At 50.9% G+C, this 26,161-nt stretch overlaps 11 protein-coding genes across 11 annotated transcripts; 4 read left to right on the top strand and 7 right to left on the bottom strand.

The window, feature by feature from the left end:
- Positions 1–790: 790 nt before the first annotated feature.
- Positions 791–1,609, bottom strand: N7473_011243 (uncharacterized protein; the record flags this gene model as incomplete). The annotated part of the gene is made up of 1 exon (XM_057157182.1): positions 791–1,609. One exon carries the CDS (start codon positions 1,607–1,609, stop codon positions 791–793), a length of 819 nt encoding a protein of 272 aa, XP_057003032.1.
- Positions 1,610–3,621: 2,012 nt separating this feature from the next.
- Positions 3,622–4,908, bottom strand: N7473_011242 (NAD(P)/FAD-dependent oxidoreductase; the record flags this gene model as incomplete). The annotated part of the gene is made up of 3 exons (XM_057157181.1): positions 3,622–3,761; positions 3,816–4,612; positions 4,655–4,908. 3 exons carry the CDS (start codon positions 4,906–4,908, stop codon positions 3,622–3,624), a joined length of 1,191 nt encoding a protein of 396 aa, XP_057003031.1.
- A 150-nt stretch (positions 4,909–5,058) lies between these two features.
- Positions 5,059–5,283, top strand: N7473_011241 (uncharacterized protein; the record flags this gene model as incomplete). The annotated part of the gene is made up of 1 exon (XM_057157180.1): positions 5,059–5,283. One exon carries the CDS (start codon positions 5,059–5,061, stop codon positions 5,281–5,283), a length of 225 nt encoding a protein of 74 aa, XP_057003030.1.
- Positions 5,284–6,311: 1,028 nt separating this feature from the next.
- On the bottom strand, positions 6,312–7,220 carry N7473_011240 (2-dehydro-3-deoxy-D-gluconate 5-dehydrogenase; the record flags this gene model as incomplete). The annotated part of the gene is made up of 3 exons (XM_057157179.1): positions 6,312–6,755; positions 6,830–7,042; positions 7,104–7,220. The coding sequence occupies 3 exons, from the start codon at positions 7,218–7,220 to the stop codon at positions 6,312–6,314; spliced, it is 774 nt and encodes a 257-aa protein (XP_057003029.1).
- Positions 7,221–7,585: 365 nt separating this feature from the next.
- N7473_011239 (mandelate racemase/muconate lactonizing enzyme family protein) lies at positions 7,586–8,871 on the bottom strand (the record flags this gene model as incomplete). The annotated part of the gene is made up of 3 exons (XM_057157178.1): positions 7,586–8,339; positions 8,411–8,632; positions 8,696–8,871. The coding sequence occupies 3 exons, from the start codon at positions 8,869–8,871 to the stop codon at positions 7,586–7,588; spliced, it is 1,152 nt and encodes a 383-aa protein (XP_057003028.1).
- Positions 8,872–9,549: 678 nt separating this feature from the next.
- Positions 9,550–11,371, bottom strand: N7473_011238 (uncharacterized protein; the record flags this gene model as incomplete). The annotated part of the gene is made up of 5 exons (XM_057157177.1): positions 9,550–10,136; positions 10,191–10,654; positions 10,721–10,787; positions 10,841–11,051; positions 11,132–11,371. The coding sequence occupies 5 exons, from the start codon at positions 11,369–11,371 to the stop codon at positions 9,550–9,552; spliced, it is 1,569 nt and encodes a 522-aa protein (XP_057003027.1).
- Positions 11,372–11,851: 480 nt separating this feature from the next.
- On the top strand, positions 11,852–13,435 carry N7473_011237 (FMN-dependent alpha-hydroxy acid dehydrogenase; the record flags this gene model as incomplete). Its single annotated transcript, XM_057157176.1, has 4 exons — positions 11,852–11,939; positions 11,997–12,763; positions 12,816–13,033; positions 13,093–13,435. The coding sequence occupies 4 exons, from the start codon at positions 11,852–11,854 to the stop codon at positions 13,433–13,435; spliced, it is 1,416 nt and encodes a 471-aa protein (XP_057003026.1).
- Positions 13,436–13,771: 336 nt separating this feature from the next.
- On the top strand, positions 13,772–14,947 carry N7473_011236 (ketopantoate reductase family protein; the record flags this gene model as incomplete). Its single annotated transcript, XM_057157175.1, has 5 exons — positions 13,772–13,812; positions 13,864–13,957; positions 14,009–14,063; positions 14,123–14,322; positions 14,375–14,947. The coding sequence occupies 5 exons, from the start codon at positions 13,772–13,774 to the stop codon at positions 14,945–14,947; spliced, it is 963 nt and encodes a 320-aa protein (XP_057003025.1).
- Positions 14,948–15,481: 534 nt separating this feature from the next.
- On the bottom strand, positions 15,482–19,426 carry N7473_011235 (DUF3433 domain-containing protein; the record flags this gene model as incomplete). The annotated part of the gene is made up of 3 exons (XM_057157174.1): positions 15,482–17,355; positions 17,436–19,274; positions 19,375–19,426. 3 exons carry the CDS (start codon positions 19,424–19,426, stop codon positions 15,482–15,484), a joined length of 3,765 nt encoding a protein of 1,254 aa, XP_057003024.1.
- A 2,099-nt stretch (positions 19,427–21,525) lies between these two features.
- N7473_011234 (alcohol dehydrogenase family protein) lies at positions 21,526–22,821 on the top strand (the record flags this gene model as incomplete). The annotated part of the gene is made up of 5 exons (XM_057157173.1): positions 21,526–21,647; positions 21,705–22,483; positions 22,537–22,588; positions 22,643–22,687; positions 22,764–22,821. The coding sequence occupies 5 exons, from the start codon at positions 21,526–21,528 to the stop codon at positions 22,819–22,821; spliced, it is 1,056 nt and encodes a 351-aa protein (XP_057003023.1).
- Positions 22,822–23,783: 962 nt separating this feature from the next.
- N7473_011233 (uncharacterized protein) lies at positions 23,784–26,146 on the bottom strand (the record flags this gene model as incomplete). Its single annotated transcript, XM_057157172.1, has 3 exons — positions 23,784–24,508; positions 24,580–25,450; positions 25,574–26,146. The coding sequence occupies 3 exons, from the start codon at positions 26,144–26,146 to the stop codon at positions 23,784–23,786; spliced, it is 2,169 nt and encodes a 722-aa protein (XP_057003022.1).
- Between the last annotated feature and the right edge of the window lie 15 nt (positions 26,147–26,161).

The raw sequence follows: 26,161 nt of genomic DNA, 5'->3' as shown, positions 1-26,161 counted from the left end.
GTCTCTTCGAGCATTAACATCAAGCTATGGTCCCATGAAGCGATTCCGGGACATGAATTTTAAATTGCATGGTTAGGCACGCCGCAGAGGCTGATACAGGAAATCTGATTCAAAATAGTCGCATCAATACTGGACTTTCAAAATTCCGAGGCTAGTGACAATTCATTCCATGCCAGCCTTCGCATTACTGCGTAGGAAATGAGCCCTACTCGCGAATTTCGTGGAAAGTAGATCTCCACCCCTGTCGCAGTAATTCAAAAGAGCATCCAAAGAGCATCCAAAAGACGGTTCAAAAAGACGGTTCAAGAAGGCTTTAAACGAGATTTACAAGGATGTCAATAAGGGAGCTTGCGCTCATGCTCTTTGAAAAACAAGAAGATTGTAGCTTGTAGTGATTCTTAAAACAAAATGTAAGATACCACTAAAGGGAAATCCCAAACCTAATCACAATAAGCCACGCAGAGAGCGTTTCCCAGAGGCATTCATCGGCTCCCTATGAAACATGATTCTCTCCACGAACAAAAAGGCGAAAGAACAGAATATACCCACAGAGGAAAAGCCGGTCACTGGGCGGGGAAAATTGAATCTAACGATTGTAACGAATGAACGGCAAAATAGCCGGCAGCGTGTAGAAAACTAGCAGGTCTGCCTTCCCCCTGTCAAGGGGTCTTCCTCCACCCACGTTTAGGCAATAGGAAAGCCAAGAATAGAGAAGCCCGTGGGGGAGGAACCGGCTGCTGCATATGGAGTACTAGAAGGCAATGCAAGGCCGGAACCCTTAGGAGTAGCACTAGGGACGCAACTGGGGGTTACCAGAGGGGATACCACTCCCACCCACAGTAGGAGTAGGCCGAGACTTAGATGTGAAACCACGCTTCTGGGCGCCACTGGAAGCCAGAGCACTGGCGATCGACTCGGTACCAGACAGTAGGGAAGGTAAATCCGTAGGAATAGACAGGGATCCATCACGCTTCTGCGCACCAGCGGATGCGAGTGCACCAAGTGTGGACTCGGCATCAGAGATCAGAGAGGGCAGGTCCGTGGGCAGAGTAGCAGAATCAGCACGCTTGTGCTTCTGAGCGACACTAGAAGCAATGGCAGCGGCTACAGATTCAACATCTGAAACAAGAGCATCTGTCGGAAGAGCCAGGGATTCATCGCGCTTCTGAGCACTATCGGAGACAAGAGCTGCAACAGCGGACTCAACGTCAGAGACCAGTGAAGGGAGATCCGTTGGAATTGACAAAGATCCGTCACGTTTCTGGACCCCCGCGGAAGCAAGTGCTCCAAGAGCCGCCTCCGCGTCCGAGACCAATGAAGGCAGATATGTTGGAATGGAAGGCAGGCCGCTACGCTTAGACAAGAAAGAAACTGGCTCAGAGCCTGATCCGCTTGGACGGCCAATGCTCGAAGTAGCCAAAGGATTGGGAAGTAAAGGATCAGTCGGGACTGACGAGGACGTAGCCGCATGGGGAGTGCTCGATGCGGTCATTGAAGGAGTTTGACGAGCCGAGGAAGTTAAATAGACATCGGTTCCATTGAGGCTGAATGGTGCAGCTATGGCAGAGCTCGAGAGAGCGAGCACCATGGTAGCAACGGAGGACTTCATTGTGGAAGATAGATTTGAGAGAAAAGTGTTAAGTCGAGAGATTCTGGGGATATCAATGTACACAAAAGGATTCTTGGTTCCGAATGATAATGAGAGACCTTGTCGCCGATTCGAGGGGGTTTTTATATCTTTTCCGGCTGGCGATTTCGTCAGAATTGACGATCTACAGCAGTCGTGAAGGAGCTGGAGTAAACGCTCGGGGAGAAAGTGATCCTAACTACAGCGTCCACATCGCCGCTGCCTATGATAATGAGCCACGGGGACGGAATTTCCCCTGGTTCCTGGACATGAACTTGAATGGGCACACTGTGGACTGATCAGCAGTCTTCAACATCGTCAAGTTCCAACGGGAAGGGAATTGGATATCACGAATACCCAGGAAAGCAAGCAATTTGTGACGAAGTGCAGATCAGATGCTCCACTGAAGAAGTTCCCCCTGAGGACAAGGATGGCTCACGGGGACATGCTCGATATGAAACAAGCAATAATCTACGCGTATTGGTTATCGATAAGCATGAGTTGACTTAAAGTTCAACGTTTCAGGGTAATAGGTCCACTTACAACGGTTTGGGGAGTGAGACGAAAAAAGATGGCCTTGACTGGACCAGAAGAGATGGTGTGGAGAAGAGCGTACACCACGAGGCCTTTTATCATTATTGTCTAAATAATGGAAAGAGGAACGCATCTGGAATAACCGCCGACAGGTGGAGGCTGCAGGTAAGGAACTGGATCGGAGCAGATCAAAAGACTCCATGATCGAGTCTGAATTTTGAGGATTATAGGGCTCAGGGACCGGTGCCGATCGACGATCCTCTGACGATCCCCCGTTGAGGCGCCGCTTTTGGCGATTCCACCGAGCTTTTCCACTTGTTCCATAAGCAGAGGATGCTCGGTCCGCCCGCCATCACCATTGCTGGTGGACCCTCCCCGACGTTGAACCATGGGTTGTAGTCGGCTAACCTCCAAGCGCGGATAAAATCATAATCTCTTCGACCAACGAAGGAGAAGTGGTCAGCAGGGCATCGGATCTTACAATGCCGAATTTGTAGGCAGTATAGTGGACCAGTTCAAGCTGGGTGACGCAACGTCGGACTTCAACAGGTTTTCGATCATGTTATGGGAAAGAGCCATGGAAAGGTGATCGTCGGTGCATTCGGCTCTCCAGAGATCGCCTCAGGTCAGAATAGGAGAAACCGATACACGAGTGTCGTTCGGATGGATGTTGGAGACGTGGCGGCAAAGCGGAGGTAATGCCAAAATAGTGACTTTTGAGGTCGCCATATCACAGACAATCAATCTCATGAAGGCCGATCCTGTGGACACAACAGATCGAGATGATTACCTCCTTCATCATCCCAATGCAAAAGATTCATGATCATTATCTGGAAAGCGCCAATTGCCAATTCCTAGCAATCAATGATGTCAGCTATCGCATGGTTCTTACCCATAACTAATGGTCAAATGTGGTGTGTTGGATATTATAGCCTGCAGGCCTGGATACTCTCAGCCCGACCAATCAATCAATAGTCCCCAACACTCCTTCCTGGTTCACAGTGGCAACCACTGTCCCAGTTCAAGACTGCCCAAGGATCGTGGCCTTGGATCCCTCTATTGCGTCGAGTGACTCGAGACGAAGCACGTAATCCTCTATCCTTGGACGGCCAGTTTGATTGGCTGTAGGGGCAACAAAAGATCGGAGCATGGATCGAGTTGGATATCGGTAGTACGAGTTTCCTGCAGAGAAAAGCAGGTGACCATGGAGAGGATGGATGTAACTTGAGTATAGGTCGGTGAAGAGACACCAGGGTGTGAAGGGCACATGAATCAATATTAATAGACAGCATTAAACACATTATTTTGAACTAATTGTAAGCAATAAGCAACATCCAAAGCGCTGTTCATAATTCATGCATCCATAGCATAAAAGCCTCGGGGCCCCGTAGGCGTACGGCCCTGGGCTGGAAAGAGACATAGTTCAATGGTCCAGGGTGGAGGCACTTTCAGCGGAACACTCAGTTACGTTTCTGGATCTTCTCCCACTGGGGCTCGAGGTTACGGCCAATAGCCCGGGTAGCCTCCTTCTCCAACTCGCGCTGACTCAAGCCAGTGCGCTTGGAGACCTTAGACGCGGAGTCCTCACGAGACAGTTGCACTAGAGACGTTGTTAGCTAGACTACGAGGAATAGTGTATGATATAGATACATACCATGAAGATAGACAGCGGCCTTCTTGCCAGAGAACATGGCGTGGGGCACGTTAGTGCTGCCATCACTGTTGGCATCGCCGACTCCATAGACACCCGTGACGTTGGTGCGCATGCTACTGGCGTCGACAACAATCTTCTCCTTGGTGACGTTTAGATGCAGCTGTGACGGCAGCGAAGATTGCTGCACCGCCGCAAAGTTGGTGATGAAGGCGCTGCGCTCGACGGGCTCGCCGGTGGTGAAGTGCACCCGGAATTTGTCAAACTGCATATCAGTGGTCTTGTTCTGGTGCGTCTCACCATCCTGAAGGCGCTCGATGGAAGCTATGGTGCGGTTCTCGATCTGGATGTTCCAAGCCTTGAGCTGTTCCTTCCAATCTGCGTGTGATGCAGTGGCCTGGGCCTCTCCATCCGGCGTCTGGGTCCCGTTGACGAACGCAATGATGTCGGAGAATTGAGTGTTCACCTCCAAAACACTGCCAAGCACATCAGACAGGTTGCCGAGAATACCAAAGGGCTGATCACGGTGCTCGTAGCCATCACACCAAGGGCACCAGAAGATACCCTTGCCCCAGGCTTCCTTCAAACCGGGAGTATCAGGAAGTACATCCCGCATGCCGGTGCCGAGAACGATCTTACGAGCAGTGTAGTTCCTTCCAGAGGCATCGACAACAGAGAATGCAGTGACTGCGTCAGTACCAATGGAAGTGATCGACTTGACGGTCGCGTTCTTGATATGAGCCGTGGGATACTTGAGGATCTGCTCGCGAGCCAGGGCACGAAACTCGGCGGGGGAGTGCCTGTGTTTCGGTTAGTCTGGTTGTTATATAGACCTCGAGAACAAGATAAGTGTATGAATATTACCATCATTGCCAATGACATCGTGCATGTTACGCGTGGGGCCATTGCGGTACTCCTGGCTGTCGAAGAGCAACGCAGTTCTCCGCACGCGAGAGACGCCACTCAGGGCACTGAGACCCGAGGGACCACCACCAACAACGATGACATCGTAGTCCGTCTTGGGAATTGACTCGGCTGCCACCAAGGTCCACAGAGACAGAGCAATGGACAAAAAGGTTGCGATTCTTGGAGCCATTGTGATGTGCGATGATGAGATTCAGGAACCTGGAGAGTACGGGGGAGGAAGGCACGAGTGATCACAAGCTCCGGGGGAGCTACCTGTTGGCTTTTATAAGCTTCCAAGACCAGCTTCTCAGCTCGTGATCGCTGCGCATCTTCTCTCAAAATGGCTGACCTCCACCAGAATCATGCGCATCCAAGCACATTCGGCGGGCCGATCAAGCTAGCGACCGGGACAGTGTCCACTGTCGAGGAAGCAACAGGATTGATTGACTTTCACGATGTCCCTAGCGGGGCAAGGTGCAGAGATCGTCGAGATCGGCATCCCTTGAAGAGCTGTCCAGACTCTAGCATGGCCGCTGCTTGGATCAGCTCGGACACCCCAGGCTAGCAGGGTGGATGCGATGGCACTCGAGTTGCTTGGCTGGCGTGGAACAGAACCCGATCAGGCGATTGGCAGTCTGAATTCCGACAAAGACAACCGAAGAATGACAGTGAATTATCGGGATGTTTTTATCGCTCAGTCAATGGTCAAGCCTGTCATTTCAGGGACCACACCAGCGCCAGCAAACCCCTCAACAAAATAAACATTGGCTAGGCAGCGGGAGACAGCCACTGAGCCAGCGATGGGAAGAGGAGCTGCAAGATCCAGATCGTCCGGCCGAACGCTGGGGCTGGCCACTCTTCAGCGAGACTTGATTGGCTTCGGGGGCACCAACTCAACCAGCTCAGGAGCTGGACATGGTTACGATCGGCCCTCATGTTGCATAAGCTAACGAGACCGTGCATCATTTGCTGTCAATATTCCCGGAGAAAATGAATATGGCAGAATGGAACGTGGAGAGAAATCCAGAGAGAAGAAAACTGACTGTTGTACAGAGGACTCCTCATTTCTCTTCCGAGAGCGGTCAATCGAAGAGTCGAGCTTTCATGGGCTCTTTGGAGACGCGATAATGATCAGCGACTGCTGCATGTTTGCTCTTCTTCTTTTCAATAGGTATCCCGGCTCGCAGGACTTCAGCTCAGCCCGATCGATAGCTAGTGGGTTCTGCAGCCCACAGTGGGTCGACCTGTTCAGCTGCCAATCGTGGTTTCTCGGGCCGCGTCTGCAGAGTGAGATCATGAGGGAATTATTATTTCCGTAAATCTGGATTTTAATCCGGTTTCTCCAGCCTGTGAGAAGACCTTGAATTCCTTGAAGGAGTACTCCGTACCAACTCCGGTATTGAGGTGGGTGGAAAAAGAAGGGGAAGAAGAGGAGGAACAGGAAAGAAGAGAGAAATGCGATTGTTGTTGTTCCGCCAGTCTATCCCGTGACTTTGTACTGAATAACCAACTCTTGGAAGAAACATCCATACTTCAAGACTTCATTTCTATTTCTAATCGAAACACCCACTCTGCTTCTTACAGTCTCCAGATTTACCGCCCCATCCATCCTCCATCCACCGTGTGCACTTCACCACTCACATACGCACTCGCCCGGCTGGCCAAATACACCACCGATCCCTTAAAGTCATCTGGATTTCCCCAACGCCCAGCAGGAATCCGGGCTAGAATACTCGCCGCCCGCTCCTTATCCTGGATCAATGCCGTGTTCATATCCGTCGCGACGTAACCGGGCGCAATGGCATTCACATTGATTCCCTTGGATGCCCACTCGTTCGAAAGGGCCTTGGTCAACTGTGCGACTCCCCCTTTGGCTGCGGCATAAGCGGGCACGGTGAGCCCACCTTGGAAAGATACTAGTGATGCGATGTTGATGATACTCCCGCGCTGACCTGAGGCATTTGGGGTACGTGTGAGCATGTATGCCCCGACATCACGGCAGAGGGTGAAAACGGTTGTGAGGTTAACTTGAAGCACCTATCACAGCAATTGATATTAGTTTTTTGGGCACTCTGGACGAGCTAGACCACGTATGGAGAGAGGAGACCGACCTCGTGCCAATCTCCGTCAGGAAAGATATGGCTTGGGTGGCGTCGCTGGATCCCGGCACAGTTCAGCAGGATATCGATATCATGTCCATCATGGATCACCGTCGACACCAGCTGGGAGACGGATTGCTGTGAAGCCAGATTTGCGGTGTATATGATGGCCCTGCGACCGAGTTTCTCAATCTGCTCTTTTGTGCTGAGATTGCTTGTATCTCGCTGCTATGGTATTAGCTAATTTGCATTTCTCGAGGTCTAGCTAATACTCTGAACACCGTACCTGGACTAACACAATGTCGGCTCCTGCTTCTGCCAGTGCAATTGCCATGGCTTGCCCGATGCCACGGGTACCGCCAGTCACTAGAGCAGTTCGGCCTTTGAGAGAGAACAGATCCATGATGAATGAGGCTTGCGGGTGAGGTACCCTGTAGCTGTACAGATTCGATCTTATCAGCCTTGCGGGGAAGAGAGCCACCTTATATTGGGCCCGAGACTGTCTTTAGCCGATAGCTTGTGCCCCCACGCCTTCCCCGCATCTAGCGGGGAGATCCTTCAGATAGATGATGTTACTGCCGACAATCGAAAGACTGTCGGGCTGACTGACACCGAGTGAGATGTGTCATACAGAGCTTGGAGCTTTTTGTAGTGATAACTCGATGTAATTTGGTCAGATAGGTTGGCTGACATCCTTCTACGGTAAATGAAAAAGATGCGCCATCAACTAGAAAATTACCCATTCAATGCAGTCTATAAAGTATTAACCTACCACTCCCGAATAGACCCATCCGGTCCAAAGAACTCTTTCGGCTGCCACGGTTCCGTCTCCAGGCTAATCTTGCGCACCAAGTCCTCGTCAATCTCAATGCCCAGACCCGGTTTGGTAAGGGCAGCCACATATCCCTCGTTGATATCAAACACCGATTTATCAACCAGGTAGCTGTTCAAGTCGATATCACCGGCCTCCAGATTATAGTGCATACCCAGAGACATCTCCTGAATTACAAAATTGGGGGTAGTCAAAGCGATTTGCATCGATGCCGCAAGGGCAATGGGGCCTAGAGGGCAGTGCGGCGCAATCGCCACATCGTAGGCCTCGGCCATTGTGGCAATGCGCTTCGTCTCGGAAATACCACCAGCGTGTGCAATATCAGGCTGGAGTACATCCACCGAGCTATCTTCCAAAAAGCGCTTGACATCCCACCTTGTGTAGAGGCGCTCGCCAAATGCAATTGGGATGGTGGTGCTATTTGAGAGCTGCTTGATGGCCTCGGGGTGCTCACACAGAAGGGGTTCTTCAATGAAGAGAGGCTGATATGGTTCCAATGCCTTGGCCAGCTGCTTGGCCATAGGTCGATGTAGACGACCGTGGAAGTCAAGACCAGCATCCAGACCCAATGCCTTGACTTGTTTGAGACGGTCGACGCAGGATTGAAGGGCGGCGGGAGAGTCTAGCCAGTTGAGATCCTCGGTAGCATTCATCTTGACACACTTGAGACCTTGCGCAATCCGGACCTTACTATATCCACGGTTTGTTAGATTCGATTTCTCTTGTTTCGACTTCGCCGTGTCTGATTCGGGTGTACGTACGCCATGGCCTCAACATCACTTGGCCGGTCACCACCGATCCAGCAGTAAACCTGCACCTTGTCGCGCACCTTGCCGCCTAGCAGCTGGTACACTGGAACTCCCAATTTGCGGCCCTTCAAATCCCAAAGGGCAATATCAATTCCAGAGATGGCGGACATGAAGACCGGACCTCCTCGGTAGAATCCGAGTCGCCAGATGAATTGCCAAACGTGCTCAATGTCGCTGTCCACCAGGTCAGTACTACAAAAACAATGCGCTGAAGGGTTGCCTGATAGTGATACTCACTCGGCTTCAAACCCAACGATTCGCGTGATGATCTCGTCCAGTGCTCCCTCGACGGCCAGCGAGTGCCCCTCGAGAGTCCCCTCGCCCCAACCAAAATTGCCTTCTTCATCGGTGACCTTGACAAACAGCCAGCGGGGCTTAACTCGGAAGTACTCGATGGACTTGATCTTAGCCATTGTGGAACGAGAATGCGAATGTAGAAAAGACAACTGCACAAATCGGGCGGAGCCAATTCCAAGTGGCGGAGCTGATACCCGGCGTCATATATGAACTTGCGCGTCAAGTCGAGAAAACTTCCCCGCGTCCATGTTACCCCTCCCTCCCAACATCGCTTTTCGGATGATCGCATTTACCCCGATACTCCACACGTCTCAGTAACACCCCACGTGGGGGGTGAATGGGGAAAAGAAAGAGACTCTGGAGAAGTCCGGGAGAAGTCTGGGAGTGGAGATGCGATCGCGCAACCATTATGCCCCCACGCTACAGGGGTACGCGACTATTGGTGGAAGAATATGGGAACCGAGTGGAAAAAGAGGGGGAAACATGCGGACAGCTGGTAAGTGACGACTGACAACTGGGGACATTCCGGATATCCAACGATGCAGTACAGTATTATTGTGACCACAACAAGTCCAACCCGGCGGATAAACGACGCCGTTTACCCGATTGGGGAATGTTTGGCATCAGTGGTTTGATGTATACAGGAACGTTGTATATAATTGCAGTATAATGGAGAATTGCGAAGGATTATTGACTACTTCATCCTTTGAATTGTCATTCGCCAGAGTAACCATGCCCAATATGTCAAATCAGACGTCTCAGCATCCCCAGTAGGAGCATTCCTTCCCACCCCCTTAGTAGAGATAGCGGAAGTTCAAGTTCTCCTTATCAGTCAAATCACTAAACGCAGTCCGATCAAGTTCCAATTGTCGCTCATAGTCTGTCCCACTTCCAGAAATCACTCCCTGCACCCGGTCGCGGCGTCGATTCTCCCACGCGAGAGCCAACCCGAGCACAACAATCAATGCAATTTCGACCAAATTGGCCACAATCATGGACCAAATCCCCAAGGAGTAACCTGGTGCCTGCTCCGATTTATAGAAGAAAGGACCTGCAATGTTGCCGACGCAAACTCCAAGGAAGATCATCGCGTTGGTGACCACTTTCTTCGTGTGGCCAGCGATGTTACCTGTCAGGATGGACAGGATGATCACAAACGACGCATTGTAGGACCCGGTGAGATAGTAGCAAATTAGCCGGCCTATACGATGAGACTCGGACACGTAGTGTAGACCAAAGGAGCCGGCTAAGTTGGGGAGTAGAAACACGATCGCGACGATGCAGCGATTGCCTTGTGGGAGGTGATCGTTGACAAAGACGGCCGTTAAGATCATGATGGTAATGAAGGCTCCATATGGAATCTGCATGAGTGTTGTCACCACTGTGTATTCTCATTAGCTTCTTAATATCTGATTTGGAGACTTGTCGGGCATACAAGTAGAGAAACCAAAGCCCTTGATAATCAATGTGCCAAAATTCGAAATACCCCCATTGGGAATATTCCCAGAGAATCCAAGCAAGAAAAACGTCCAAACTTTCCAATCCAAGAAAGCTTCGAGGATCTGTTTAGGCTTCATGGTCCGGTTTTCCACGCCCGTTTGATTGTCGCGCAGACGCTCGACAGCCAGTCGCTTTTCGCGATCGGAGAGTTGAGGAGCCGTGACTGGAGAGTCTGGGAGGAAGATGACCATGACGATGCCCCAGATGCAGCAGAGAGCTCCGATGATGAGAAATTCATACTTCCAAGATGGAAGAGCCCCCTTGATCTGGCCGATGCCATATCCAAATAGCCCACCGATGGCGATGCCGAAACCGTTTGCTGTGTACCACAGGCCGATTCGAATGGGCTGTTGACGGCGGGTATACCACATACTGGTAATAAGCATAAACGCAGGGTCACTGGGCAGTACATCAGCTTATGAGACACAGCAAATCACATATAGCATTAATCTCATTGTCACCAACCTGCATGCTTCCGCGGCGCCTGAAATGACTCGCAGCACTGCCAGTTGAGTAAAATTCTTTGCGGCCGCTGTAGTCATCTTAGTTATCTTTACCGGGCCTGAATGAGAGGACAGTGAATACCTTGTAGCATCAAGAAAAAGCCCCAGAGAAAGATGTTCACCCCGAGATATTTGCCAACGGGGAACCGCTGCATCAATAGGTTGGTGGGAAACGACCACGCCAGGAAGCCAAAGTAGAAGACACTCGAGAGCCATGAATATTCCGTGCCAGAGAGATGCAGGTCATCTCGAATCCCGAAGATTGCAGCATACGACAGCGTTGTTTTGTCAATCTGGAAGTATCATGATCATGAATTAGTCTGTTCTTTCTGGTCTGCTTCTCCTTGTCCTTGTGGCTGTGATTCAGACCTACATAGTAAAAAGCGTAGCAGACTGCCAGGAATGGCAGGATCATCAGGTCAATTTTTCGAACGAGCTTCTTCTCTTCTCCCGGCTCGAAGCCCTCGTGCATATCCTCCAGGTTCTCAAACAAAGCCAGCGCAGCGTCCCCATTATGTATTTTAGCTGTATCGGTCGGAATGTCCGAGCCTTCAACATGCCTTGCCGCAGGTTTAGAGCCTGCATTCGAGTCCTGGCTGGTACCCTGGGTCATGGTCAATGTCACTGTTTGGATCCTGAGTTGTTGGCAAAAAGGCCATGCCATTTGAACAACAAGCGTTACCGGCCAGATGTGATATGAGATATACCTACCATAGCTCACATCACGATTGGCGAGGATTCATTCTCCTCAGTTACACCCCAAATTCCACCAACAGCATCGTTGTGTGTATGGACCAAATGTCGATCAGGACGCGGAGAAACCAGCTGGACTTGGGTAAGCAGTCTGTTCTCCGCACTAAACATGCCAGAATCACCACCAAGATCAAGATCATCATCATCCTTCCCTCCCCGTGGGGGTTACACCCCCACGCAGCATTCGGGAGGAGTCCGGCACCCCGCAAGGATCGTCGACGTGGCCCCCACCCAGCCGCGTTTGCCTAAAAAAGAGGGATCTTCCCTTTTGTACGTCAACTCCGCGGTAAATGAAAGTTGCCTCTTAGGGCTTATCGGCTATCATCTAGCAAGGTTGATCATGACTCTAACGAAAGCAGAGATCCGGCAACACAACACCCGGCAGTCGTGTTGGGTTGCCATTCACGATACCGTCTACGATGTCACTGGTATGTAGGCGAAAATATGAGTCGCCAGCTTCAGATATTTGCTGATATATCAGCTAGATTTTCTTGATTCACACCCCGGAGGGCCCATGGTAATTCTCCGCTGTGCTGGCAAAGATGCTACAGAGGACTTTGATTCGGTTCATCCACGAGACCTATTGACAGAGGCATTGCCAAAATCTGCCATCTGTGGATACATTGACCCAGCTGAACTGGCAATGGTTGAGGCTCCTCCTACTTTAAATGAAGACAGACCATCATCAAGTCCAAAGCCCCAGGGGCCTCCACTCCTCAGCACGTTGATCAACTTGAACGACTTTGAAGAAGTGGCTAAGCAGTACCTTCCAGCCAACGCCTGGGCATACTACTCTTCGGGAGCAGATGATGAGATCAGTAAGCGGAACAACCGTCGTGCCTATCAAAAAGTAGCTCTACGGCCTCGCATTCTCAAGAAAGTCTCCAGCGTGGACACAACAACTTCCATCCTGGGTCAAACTGTGTCGATGCCGGTTTATATGTCTGCTGTGGGCATCGCTAAGCTTGCACATCCAGATGGAGAGTGTGCTCTAGCTCGAGTAGCTGGCAAAGAAGGACTAGCGCAGCTCCTTGCCAATAGCTCAAGCATGTCCGTTGAGCAGGTTCGGGTAGCGCGTACCTCGGAGGATCAGCCTCTCTTCTTTCAACTCTATGTCAACAAAGACATCCAAAAATCCGTGGAGATGGTCAAACGTGCTGTTCAAGCGGGTGCCCAAGCTATTTGGATTACTGTGGACTCTCCCGTCGTGGGAAAGAGAGAAAGCGATGAGCGGCTTAATCTGGCCGTCACAGTAAGCCTCACTCCTGTGCCCCTTCTAAATTGACATGCTTATATTCGAGTAGGCCATGGATAGCGACGTACAAGGACAAGGAGTGGCCAAAATTATGGCTAGTTCCATTTCACCTGGGATTGACTGGGGCATCCTGTCTTGGATTCGGGAACTCACTGATCTTCCTGTGGTCATCAAGGGCATTCAGTGTGTTGAAGACGCTGTCCTTGCATATAATCATGGCGTCCAGGGTATTGTATTATCGAACCACGGAGGCCGATCTCAGGACACGTAAGTTTCACTACCGAACTACAAAAATGCTCGCCTGCTGAACTTCAATCTCTATGTAGCGCCCAGTCGCCACTCTTGACTTTACTCGAGATTCGCAAATTTGCCCCCCATCTGGTAGATGGCAAGATGCAAATATTCATCGACGGTGGTATCCGCCGGGGTACTGATGTACTTAAGGCTCTTGCTCTAGGTGCAACTGCTGTCGGTCTCGGTCGGCCATTCTTATTTAGCATGTCAGCAGGCTATGGAGAAGCAGGTGTTCGCCGCATGTTAGAAATTCTACGACAAGAGATGGAGATGAACATGGTATTTTTGGGAGCTACAAGTTTGAAGGAACTACGGCCGGAAATGGTCAATGCAAGCCGGTTGGAGAAAGACATGATTGGAAGTGTGAAGCTATAGAACCCAGAATCCTATCCGTTCAAGACTTATTTCTTAATCTACAATATCCATTTTGGGCAGTTGGCACCAGTATGAGTAATGCATAAGCCGTAAGACTGGTCGCATAGGTGGTTGTTTCTATTCTTCGCCACAGTGTCAGCAAAATGATAAACGCCAGTACTTACCTGGAAGGTGTACGACACCCAGAACCCCCACGCCGGAATACCGCCGACCCCACTATGCAGGTGCGGGGAGAGAAGTCCGCTATGAACTCCGGTGAGGCTGACATTTGTTTAGACTGTTTTTAATCCTTAAGTCCCATCGCCAGAGTGTCGCTGCACAATCCATCAATTTACAATGGCTGACCAGATTGACGTCCTGCTCTACGGCCTAGGAGCGTAAGTACAATGATGCCCTTTTGGCCTGTGATTGTCGCTAACAAGCTGCAGTATTGGCTCCTTCTATGCCTTCATCCTGAACCGTTCCGACAGCGTACGTCTGACGGTAGTCGCGCGATCGAATTACGATGCAGTACTCGCCAACGTACGCTTTGATCATTGTCTGATTGAAACAGTGATGTTGACTTCGCCCTAGGGAATCACTATCAACAGCGAGAATCATGGCCAGCACAACTTCCGTCCCTATAAAGGTAAACCGAAAGCTTTAGTGATCAAGGGTGACCATGCAGTACTAACCTTTGACCTCAAGTTGTCAAATCGCCCACAGAAGCATCGCCGATGGACTATGTCGTCTGCGCACACAAGGCCATTGATCAAGACGAGGTGGCAGCCCAATTGACGCCCGTCGTAGACCCCAGTCGTACCACCATTGTGGTGATCCAGAACGGTGTCGGCAATGAAGAGCCATTCCGGAAACAATTCCCCCAAAACTCGATTATTACTTGCGTGGTAAGTATCCCACACGCCATCGGAGATGTTTGGACGAGACTAACAGCAGCAGACATGGGTGGGAGCCATGCAAACCAGCCCAGGCGTCGTCAAGCACATTAAATCCGAGGACACGCAGCTCGGTCTCTTCCCTAATGAGCAAGTCGACAGCGCTCTTGAAAAACAACGCCTCGACACCTTCGCCGACCTCCTTCGACACGGCCAAACCCGCTTCCAAGTCATTGAAAACATGCAGCAACAACGATGGGAGAAGGTTGTGTGGAATGTGGCGTGGAACTCGTTGACTACGCTTACTATGGTGGATACACAAACTTGGTTACACTCCTCTCCCGATGCGGAGCCATTTACTCGCGCGCTCATGCGTGAAGTTATTGCTATTGCTCGGGCATGTGGCGTGCCATTGTCGGATGAGTTGGTTGACCAGCAGATGGATAAGATCAATTCTCTTCCTGGTATTGGAAGCAGTATGCAAACGGATTGTAAGTCAGGACGGCCGATGGAGATTGATGTTATTCTGGGATTCCCTGTGCGCAAGGCTAGAGAGCTGGGTATATCGGCGCCGTACCTCGAGGCCATTTATGTGATTCTCCGAGCTGTGGATGGCCGACTACGTGCTGCACTATAGTAGATCAATAAAGAGAATGTGTGAAACCTAGAGTTTATGATCTAGATTGACAAAGCTTCACTAATGATAAAGATCCTTCCAAACATCTCACTATGCATATAGCTAGTGTCGGCCTTGGAAGTCTCAAGTAAAGTCACAACACATTATCGGATGGAAGCAGGCTATAGTCAGGTGGAGATGAATTCTTTTATTCAAAAGTAAATATCGACTCAATCATGTATGTAAATGTTGAAAAAACGCTAAATGCTATCACCAGAATATGTCAAACCCATATATCCCATCCCAGTCCAAACCAGGAATTCCAAATCCCATCGCGCCAGCCAATCAGGCGCATCTCCTTACAAGCGTCAGGATGTTTCAAAACACGGTCAGAACCCGCTGACAGGGCTGAAACATCTATGCATCAAGCACCAGTTCCATGATCGGAACATATCCAATAGTCTAGAAACGCCAGATATCCCAAAAATATACACAAGTCGTGGTATCCAAAATAAAAAATCAAAAGGTCGTCACATACATAACAAAGGTGGGTGATTAGTTTCGCGCCCGGGACTGCTGGTTTGGTAACTCTTGCAGTTGGATGGACGTCGTTTTACCCGCTTCTGAATCGGATTCCTCTTGGGACGGATCGGGCTGCGGGTTTTCGAATGGTGGTGATTGTGGTGGTACTTTGACGTCCGGGGGCTCTTCATCTACTGCGAAGCGCCAACGACCATCAGGGCCCATGAATTGTCGGAAGGTGTACCGTTTGTCCAAGGTTGACAGGTGGTCACGGCGCTGAGTGTTGGTCCACTTGTGAGTGTCGCTGAAGTCGCCGAGCATGCGGCTGTGTGCAATCCAGGGGATGATCGCGCCAATGGACCGTGGCATTCGTGGGCCTCGGAACCGGCCGTGACGAGTGCCAAAGACCACCAAGACGACTAGCGTGTCAAAGGCGATGATGATCAAAGCAATGGCAAGTGATGGCACTGATGGCACCATGCCCCAGGTACTCCGGATTACAGTGGCATTGGTCGCAGTATGCGGGTGTTCCAGTGGCTGGAGGTAGATATCATGCCATATGGAGAAATAAGTGGCATAGACCCACTGGTAGACGACCTGAGTGAGGTCTGTAAACCGATCAATATCAAGAGAATCGAAATCCGGATCGTCCCGCTCGTACAAGCGTGCCACAAGAAACCCAGCCCAGTCGTAGGAAGAAATGTTATAAGTCCCATTTTGAGCGGTGGTGTTCCCCACATAACTCTCGGGAATAGCGACAAATACTTTGTTGAACTGTCCCAAACTCACGGTCGCATTCTCATACATTTCACCTGTGGTGATGGATGTATTTGCAATGGGATCATGGTCCTGGATCTGACCCTTTTGGTCAAACGAGACTGAGTAGTTTTGCAGCTGAACGTGTGGTTCGCAATGTAAGGCGATCGTGTTGCTATCCGTAATTGCCGTGTCAGCCATGTAATTCCAGCGGCCAACCACCACAACACTCGAGGTCTGACAGATGTCTGAGTGATTCGTATCACTAGCAGAGAGAAATTGAATGGACAGAGCAATTCCTTCATTCTTATTCTTCGGTGTAGGCATGGCAGCAAAACACTCTTGGGATGAATTGTCAAACATGGTATACCGCCAGTATTGACGACCAGCGGTTGTGTTATACTGCAGACCACTGGCTGGGGAGAGCTGGGAGCATTGCAAGTGGGACCCGACGCCGAGGGTGGTTGCGCCATACATCACATCCGAGTTACGGTTGTGGATATGAAGCGGGATGAATGACTGGTTTGGGCTCGTCCAAGACAGCATAGGAACCCCACTGGTGATGCTTGTCTGAATCAAGTCATACTCGGTGAACTCCGCCGCAAAGTCAGTTCGCCAAAATACGGAGTGGCTGTAGTTGGCGGTCAAATCTTGCGTCGATAGAGTGGACGATGTCAGCTCCTGAGTGAACAATCCACCCGCCACGACCGTAAGAACCATATTCACAAAACATGCGAAGGAAACCAGGCCGAGCAAGAGATGTCGGTCGCGAATCGCTTTCAACAGGACTACCAATGGGCTCTGGGAGGAATAGTTGAGCGACAGGGAGAGTTTCGCGGAAGCCTTTCCTCGTTGAAGATGGACCCAAGGCTCGAGTACACTGAGATTCCGGTGGATGGACGTGCATAAGGAGCCGACAGAGGATGCCACAACAGAGGGCAAGACGGAGAGAACGACCTGAAAAGACGTGGAATCGTTTTGCGTCAGATGTTTGAATTTGCCATCTCGGGCAAGCGAAGAGACCACAAGCGCCATCAAGATGATGACCCCTGCCAGGGCGAGAAATTCGACAATGAAGAATGGTATGAGCAAGAAGTGAGGCATCGGGTCGGCATGAACGCGTAAATCCTCTCCGAGTTGCACTGGCGAGCCTATGCGAAAGAAAAGAAAAGTCAGTCGACCAGTTGATAGGATGATGAGTGATTCAAATACAGAGCCAACAGCTACTTACCATCCTCGGCGAGAATCTCCAGTCTGTTGCCAGACGCATCAGAACGCCAATAACAGCGAGCCTTCTTGAATATACGACGCATCTGGCGAGTGGAGAATTGGTGAAACTCCACATGAGGTTCGGCCAGGACATTGGAGGGATGAAAAATATCCGCCGCGATACTGCACATGGCGCCGATGGAGCCAGGGTCACTCTGGAGGAATGTTTCGCGTGAGCGGTATAGGAAGAGTAGATAGATAGCGGTCAAAGTGGCCAATGCCAAGATAAGTTCGGACCAAAGGGCAGCGAATTCCACCACGGCAATGGCAACTTGGTTGGAGACTCGAGTCGCTGAAACAATGGTGGGATGAACGTCGGGATCAAACAGTCTGCCCAGGGTGAGGACAAAGGTTTGTTCCACATCTCGCGTGATCTTTGATTCAAACTCGGTCTCGGTCATCAAAGTTGACGTGTCCAGGACGAGGAGCGGTTGGAGCTCGCCGAGTTCCTGGCTGATCACGGGCAGTTCTGTCACGGTGCGACCCCCGGTGGTGGCATTGTCGCGAATGAAGAGCATATCGCTGGTATAAGGGGCCCGTTGGGAGAGGAGGGCTTGGAAGTGGTCGATGTTGAACTCTGAGCTGGTCAGAGTTTGGGTCGTGGCGGATTTGATGTGAAGACTTTCAATGGAACTGTTGGAATGCATGGAGACACGGGCTTGGGCCTTGTGGTATGTAATGTCGCAGGCAAAGGCAACCCCGGATGCTGCGTACGAAGTATCATTCGAGGACGCGGAATCGGACTCGGGCTCGGTTGCGTTAACGGCGATGAGCATACCATATAGATCGTAGGGGTCACATCCGGTGACATTGAACGCCCGGGATTGATTTCGATATACGGATTCGGCGGCAGTGCTGATGACGGGTTCCCAGTAGCGAACTTGAAGATAATCCGTGGCGGGAAAGAAGACGCTGTCGTAGGCAAAATCCAGCTTGCACGAAGTGGAATGGCCATAGGCATCATTGAGATCAATGCCAGAGGCGTTCCACGACACGGTGGGATATCCCTGGTCCGGTGTGCTGATCGTGACAGACAATTTGTTGTCGAGGGACATGTTTTCACATGTGACCTGGGCCCAGTAGACTTCTTGTTCCAGATTCCAGAGCGTATCTTCCTCCTCATGCGCGCTGTCGGGAATCTCCACGGGAGCGATGGCGTATTCCGTTGACCGCGATCGGCGCGCTTGCTCGTCTGCTGACAGAATCGAATCCACGGTGTTGTTGGCCTGGGTCGACATCCACGTTGCTTGCATTTCGAGGTTCGCCAGGTCCGGCCAGCTTTTCATCGAGACTTTGTTCCTCACAGTGACTTCACGTAGTTCGAATACTGTACTTTGCAGGGCCGGCAGAATCATGCGAATCGAGAGTGTCAACAGCGAGACCCATAGGACTACCCAGTGCCGACGGCGGGCCGCATTGATGGGAGTTAAGATCGTCTGACCGAAATTGTAGTTGATGAACAGAACCGTGGCGGGCGCACCTTGGGGTAGGGAGAGTTGGAAATACGGCTCGAGGCGCAGAACATCGAAGTCGGTGACCGTCCAGACCATAACTAGCACGAGGGCAACGATAATAGGCACATAGTTATAGGCGAATGACTGCAGGGCGGAGACCTCGTCGGTATCACTGAAGAAGACCAAACCGCCTCTGCGATGGCTATATTGTCGTAGAGCCTCGAGGGCCAGGAACATGAACAGCAGAAGGGAGACGAGGGAGATGAGGTAGGGCGGGCGCAAAGCTAGCGGACGCCAGCCTCGACGTCGAGGAGCGACGAAGGGTGCGACGAATGGTGCGATGAACGCTGGATGAGAGCATGCATGGTTAGGTTCAATTCAGACCGCTAAAGCCGGAGGATTGGAAAATGTTGGGTAGATTGGGATGTTTGAAGATGTCCAACTCACCGGCCAATTGAGCGCAGAACCCCCGCGGCGCCTCGGGTCCATCGGCGGACATGGTGGATGGACGGAGCCCGACGAGGAGACGAGCGGGTGGAGATGACGAGCATCTCCAAGACTGGCACCAGATTTAGGAGGAGGAGGGAGGGGATGAGCAACGGTGGGCCATAGTCGAAGGTTGAGGAGGAGGATGGTGATGGTGAGGGACTGAGGGTAGGACGTCGATGGGAGGAAGGAGGAGCCCGGATGACGGAGATTGAGAGTGGATCGAAGATCAGAGTTGAACCAAAGGAACACAAAGGGGGGACCAGCGGAAGAAGCCAAGAAAAAAAAAGAACACCAGCATTCAGCAACTCAGCAAGTTCGACGGACCAACTGGCGATGATGGGAGACGGGCGCAAGAGAAAGGCTTGGCTTGGCTAAGCTGGACTGTTCAGCTGGTTGGTTGGTTCGGTTGGCTATCATTGCGGTTGAACTGGATCGCCGACTGGCCGGGCTTCTCGGTATTAAACAGAAGCTAAAAAAAGATGTCGATAGTGTAGATAGAAATTAGAAACACCATCGCACTAACTGTTACTCGGAGTTAACTACTGGGTTGGCCGCGCGGTCATAGTGACTCGATCAGCCGCTTTCCTGGTCGTAGCCTTTTAGTCCCAGACATACTGAGCAGAATATTATTATAAATACAAAGTAATCTGGACTTGGTCTTGTCCTGCTGTACGACTCCTTGGCAGAGCTCGTTTGCGCTGTACGCGGGGCTACGAAAGTGGCCAAAGAGAAGTTCTTCCGTGAGCAAGCCATGGCTTGCACTCGGCCCCTTGCGTGGCGTCACTACTGATGATTGTTCTCTCTCTCTCTCTCGTATGCCGGAAATCCTCCGAAGCTCGTACAGACTGTACTGTACGAACTAGACGGAGTATACATACTCCGTCTGTTATTACTGGGTTTCTAGGGCCAAGCAAAAGGTTCCGATCCCAGAAGACCAGAAGAACGGGGACAAAACCGACCATCGAGAGAAGTATAATGTTGCCACAGTACATAAGAGAATACATAACGATCTCCCTCGATGAGATTAACATTTTTTTGGCAAGACGACCAGTGTAAAACCGGATTTTTGGTTATTCGATTTTTCACCGGAACACGATGCGGTGGTGGAAAGTCTTGGCATGCGCTACAGGAAGGAGTATACAGTACACTCAATAACCCTGGTTTGATAGGACAGCGTATAATGGATACTTCGCACATCCTATTACTGCCTTATTCAGTAATAATATGAAGCAGGTAAATACATTGGGCTCCGTGATAATTATCATGATTCTGTACAAGGCACACAGACCCCTACTCCATCCCTCGATTCGGTCCTATAGATTGAGATCAAGATCCAGGAGAGTGCCCATTCATCTTAAATGATCATTGCTAGCAGCGATATATTCTGAACGAGAATAAACCTAACTCTCTTCCACATCTCTCCTTGCTCCTCTCTTCTACGTGCGTATTAGTCCCTATTTCATCCGCTCTCAGAGTCTGCCGCCCCGGCCGACCACCCGTCTGTGTCCACCTCGATCATCTCAGCGGCGGATGGGCCTATGCTACATACGGGGCTGTATTCTCAAATCTTGTTTGGGGGACTTGGTGAAGTAGTGAATGTCACTCCATGGGAAGGGTCCAGGTGGAAATAGATCAGTAGGATGTGAGAAATGCCTAATCTTTAATCTAAAATTCTTTCGCGACCAAAGAATATATATTTTGTTCCATCTTCCCAAGTGCCAACTTCTCTGTCGATTCCACCCATAAACCTGGCACCAAACCCTGAGGTACTCCTTCGTGTTGAAGTCACCCACGACGCCTTTCAGAATGCCTGAGCGTTGTCACATTAACCATGATCAGGTACCTTCAATTGCAATTGTCTCGAAAATTTCACTCTAAGTTGCCATCTCACCCGTCGAAAGTTGAATAGAAACTCGCGGCCTTTCGAGATTCGAATGTTAAGAAACCGAGCATAGCCGAGGTACAAACGTGACTTGAGGTAGGTCAACCCCTCAGAACGACCATGCAACATTTAACTCTGAGAACTACGACACGTCAGAGCCCGATTTCCAAGCACGATATTCTGGAAACCGACACATTTGCTAGGCACCAGAATATATAAACTCAAGAATGATGCAAGCGGTTGTCTTCAAGGGTCCGTTGCAGGTCGCTCTGGAACAGCGACCCCGTCCCCAGATTCAAGATCCCACTGATGCTATTCTGAAAGTGCGATACACCGCACTATGTGGAAGGTAATCCCCTAGATGAATTAGTAGCTGAGTCAATAATAGATGCTAATTAATCTCTAGTGAACTCCACGTTTTCCGAGGACATCAACCCTCAGGAACGGGGTTTATCATGGGCCACGAGTTTACGGGTGAGGTGGTCGAGGTCGGAGCCGACGTGCGATCTTTCAAGCAAGGCGACCGGGTGGTTTCCCCATTCACCGTCAGCTGTGGCGAGTGCTTCTACTGCGCCAGCGGGTTCTCCTCCCGTTGCACGCGGGGACAACTCTATGGAAGTGCGGTGCTGGATGGAGGACAGGCCGAGTATGTCCGAGTTCCGTTGGCAGAGTCAACACTTTTCCAGGCGCCCGCGACGATCGATGAAAAGAAGCTGGTCTTGATGGCAGATATCTTTCCGACCGGGTATTTTGCTGCAAGCAACGCATTCCGTGGCCTAGAACCCCAGACAATTCAGAACAGCACCGTGTTGTTGTTTGGATGTGGGCCAGTGGGGATTTGTGCCTTGGTTAGCGCCTTGGAGCATCGTCCTAAGCATTTGATTGCGATTGATAGCGTTCCTTCCCGACTACAGCTGGCCCAGAGTCTCGGCGCCGAGCCATGGAATTTCCAAGACAATGAAGCTGGTCTACGCGAAAGAGTCAAGGAACTCACAGATGGTCGGGGTGCGGATGTTGTGATTGAGGTCGTGGGCCACAGCAGCGCCTTACGGATGGGATTCGAGATGCTTCGTCCATGGGGAGTACTCTCCAGCGTTGGTGTGCATAACGGCGAGATTCCTTGGACCGGTAATGAAGCCTATGGCAAGAACCTGCGTCTGCAGATGGGACGATGCCCGGTTCGCAGTAAGTACCGTCATTCGAGCTGGTCGCCTGTAAGCATGCGCTGACTTGTTTAGGTATTTTCGGAGAAGCCATGGAGTTGTTGGCTAAGAAGCAAGGCGTTTTGAAGTAAGTCTCTCGCGGGAACTATAGGTACCCGTTCAGAAGACTGACTTGAAATAGTTTCATGTCTGAAGACATTCGTCCACTCTCTCAAGCTGTGCAAGCGTAAGTCGAGTCCTCCATACAGGCTGAGAATAGGCCTCTCTGCAGCCACCAAGATTGAAGCTCACCATGTTCGCAGGTATGATGATTTCAACCAGATGAAATGTCAGAAGGTGATCTTTGAGGCTGATAAGTAAGCCGGTGGAATCACTATGGATATATATTGTAATTTTTGATGAGCAATGGTCAATAATGTTCAGTGTTAGATACCAGTGCACCCTCTCCAGTGGGAAGGGATCAGCCACGGCCGATTCGGTGAGTCAATAGGGGTGACGTAGTACAGATCTATTTGATCAATAAAGATGATTTAAGTAGAGATTCCTTTGACTCTTCAATCATACTGATGTATTATTTCAAGCGAGTGATCCAATTCAGGGGTCTGTTGATTCAAGCAACACTAGTGGACGACATCTCCGGTCGCGTGGAAAAAACAGACAAAGAGTCTGCCCCCATTCGATCGAGAGGCTCATTCAAAGCCATCCCAAATTCGCTACGCTAGTTACTTACACGATGGGCTTCAAGACCCTGCTGATCTTGGCGACACTGGATGTCGCCGCTGCGCCAAACTTCGGTCGTTTCGCTGTTCATTTTCGATGCTGATCCCCAGTCGCTGGTGGGCTCGGTCGTTGCAGCAGTTCGTCAAGATCCTCCTTCCCTCTTCCTCCCTTCTCCACTTCAGCGTCAATCAGCATGGCCCTGACTAACATCATGTATACATTACAATATAGGCTTCACCGTGGTGTGCTAGCCTGGAAGTTGTGCCGTTATTGGACTCGAGTGGGACTTTTGTTGGGATTGTCTTTGATTCTTCTAATCATTGTATTATTAAAACTTACTAGGCGGCAGGCACAAATGAAATGGGTTTGTATATAATCGCATGGTTTTGATAATTTCAACAGGTTGCAAGGATGTACAAAGTATTTACAGAGTGACGGAAAGTTCTGAAAAAGTCTGCAGAGTCCAACACAGGAAATTTCGAGACGGAATGGGAAGAACAACGGGGGTATGAAGAAAGCACGCCAAACCCAAAGACAGTTATCAAGTCGTGACACAAGAAGAATAATACTTGCTCAAACCCCCACGTCTAGCCGATCGTTTATCAAATCGTGGTTCCGGGGTTGCATGTTGTGATGAATGAGTCGATCGTGATGGCCGAGTAGTAGAAAGACGCCCCACCTCCCTTGACATGTCGACCACACTGGCCCAAGCCGGGTCTGCAGACGTGGAACTTCGTCGTTTTGCCTTTGGGTGGACTGGGACTGCTCGATGCCGGACTCATATTCAGACGTCGCTTCTTACGGGAAGACACCTGGCTGTCACTCGATGACGAGTCATTTGGTCGTCTTTGGTGCTCGCTGAAACGGCGACGGGGTTTACGGACAGCAGATATCCTGTCATCAGCACTTCGGGGAACCGCCGGTACAGGCCCGGTGGGCACGGAAGTGACAGTGAGAGGGACACGAGACGCGAAAGGCTGTTCAGGCTCACCAGTTAAAGCTATTTGCTCCGTCCCTTGCGTAATCTCCGCCGAGAATCGACGACTTGCGATGGCTCCTTGAACGCCCGGAGGCATGCGGCGCTCACTCATACCAAGCCACGGCTCACCTACCTGTTCGTATAGATCTGGACCTGCACTAGGTACGACTTCATTTATTAGCTCTGCCACAGGAGGGATATATTGACCTACCGCCGAAGAGTCCTGGGAGCTTCTATGAGCGACCTTCCAGCGGAGAATGTCCGCGGCATACTCCTCGCATGTCGGGGCATTCTTTGACGCACACTCTGCCACGTTCGAATGCCAAGTGGCCGGTTGCGCTGCCCAGTCTATTTAGTCGAAAGGAGACGAGGCGGCGATCGGGCAATACTGGGCTGCGCAGGCCAACCAAGAGAGTCACTGAGTCGTCTTGTTTCTGCCAAGCCTATGGTATCTGGCAACGACGAGGCATCAAACATGCTTATATCGGTGGATTCCTTTGATGGGTCAGGTCGCGAGGAACCTTGATCAGACAGTCTTCGTCTCTGAGTGGGACGGTCAGAGGGTTCGTCATCAATCTCCCTACGACGTCTATCGCCCGGATTTGCCGTGGACTGCACGGTGGGCTGTGCAGTCGGCTGTGCGGTCGGCAGTGCAGCAGGTTGCGTCGTCTCTGGAGCAGGGCTTCTCCTAGGAACAATAACCAACCCATCGTATTCAAACCACCCAGAGCCCGGCCCGGGGGCGTTCAGAGCATCAATGGCCGATTGTGGAATGGTGAGATCAAACCCGGGAGCATTCTGGACCGAGGCGGCCATAGGACGTTTTCGAGGAATGCGCCTTGCAACAGGCGGAGGAACAGAAGGAACAGTAGGACCAGCACTGGTAGAAGGAACTGGGGGTTCGGTAGTGACTGAAGCTGGGAGAGGGCGCTTTGGAGTATCCCGTTGAGGGCCAGGAACTTCACTAATTGTCGGTCGTGCACCCGGATCTCCAGTTGCGGTTCGTGGAGGTAGTCTTGATCTGCCAGGACTCGTGTCCAAGGATCCTCGACGAGTAGTCCCAGGGCGTGCGAGTTCTGGCTGTTGCGACACTAATGCCCCGCCACTGATCGCCTGAGGCCGAATGATGATTTTGAAACTGGGTCGTGGCAGTGGTGATCGAGGATTTCCGTCCACATTGTCCGGAGACGGATTCCGATGAGACGGATAATAAGTGGTAATGACCCGTATCACAGTTGATCCCGGATTTATCGACGTCAGGCGGGTTTCGCCTTCTTGGGGAGTACCAAGCTGTGTCTGATCGATATCATTCAGGGCGTGAGGACTCAACAGAGTGTTGCACCCTCCCCCAGGTAACCTTCATTGACAAGACCTTCTCTCAAAACATCGAGGCTGATGGCCGATGCATTAAACCCAACCACCGTTCAGGGTCCTGTGAGTGAGATCGTTTGAGTCTGGCAGAAGATCACTGAGTCGAACCGGCAAGGGCTGACCAGGGTTGTCGTGGGTGATAATTTGCACATCAGCATCGGGTACAACTGACAGGCCGGTCTGGTCGAACGTACTACCGGGTGGCTGGGTGTTTTCTAACTGCGTTGCGGGCTTGGGATTTTCCGACGGAGCTGGAGGCTCAGGCTGCTTTGAAGACTTGGAAGGTCCTTGTTTTTTCCACTGCGCTTGCAGCAGTTTGAACATTGTATAGAGGATATCCACAACGGAATCCCGTGAATCTGAATGGATCTGGATTTCGCCCTGCATCTTGTCCATTCGATCGCGAATCGCTTGACTGACTTTATTGCGGTGGACACTGGATCTGAGATCTCCACTACCTTCATCGTATATCCCTCGAAGGAGGTCGAGAACGCTTTGTTGAAGTGTGGCATCTGTGACGCTGGGACCTGCAAAGAGCTCGGTCTGCGAGTTACGACTCTTGCTATCCTCTTGGCAGCCTGATGCCGAACCTTTCTTTGAAGCTCGTTTGCCCATGATGTCCATTAATAG

This window comes from Penicillium subrubescens, assembly GCF_028828155.1.
Source record: "Penicillium subrubescens strain IBT 31985 chromosome Unknown utg000010l_segment0_segment0, whole genome shotgun sequence".
Lineage (NCBI taxonomy): Eukaryota > Fungi > Ascomycota > Eurotiomycetes > Eurotiales > Aspergillaceae > Penicillium > Penicillium subrubescens.
The sequence above is the reverse complement of the archived record's forward strand: the minus strand, read 5'-3'. Positions and strand labels throughout refer to the sequence as shown.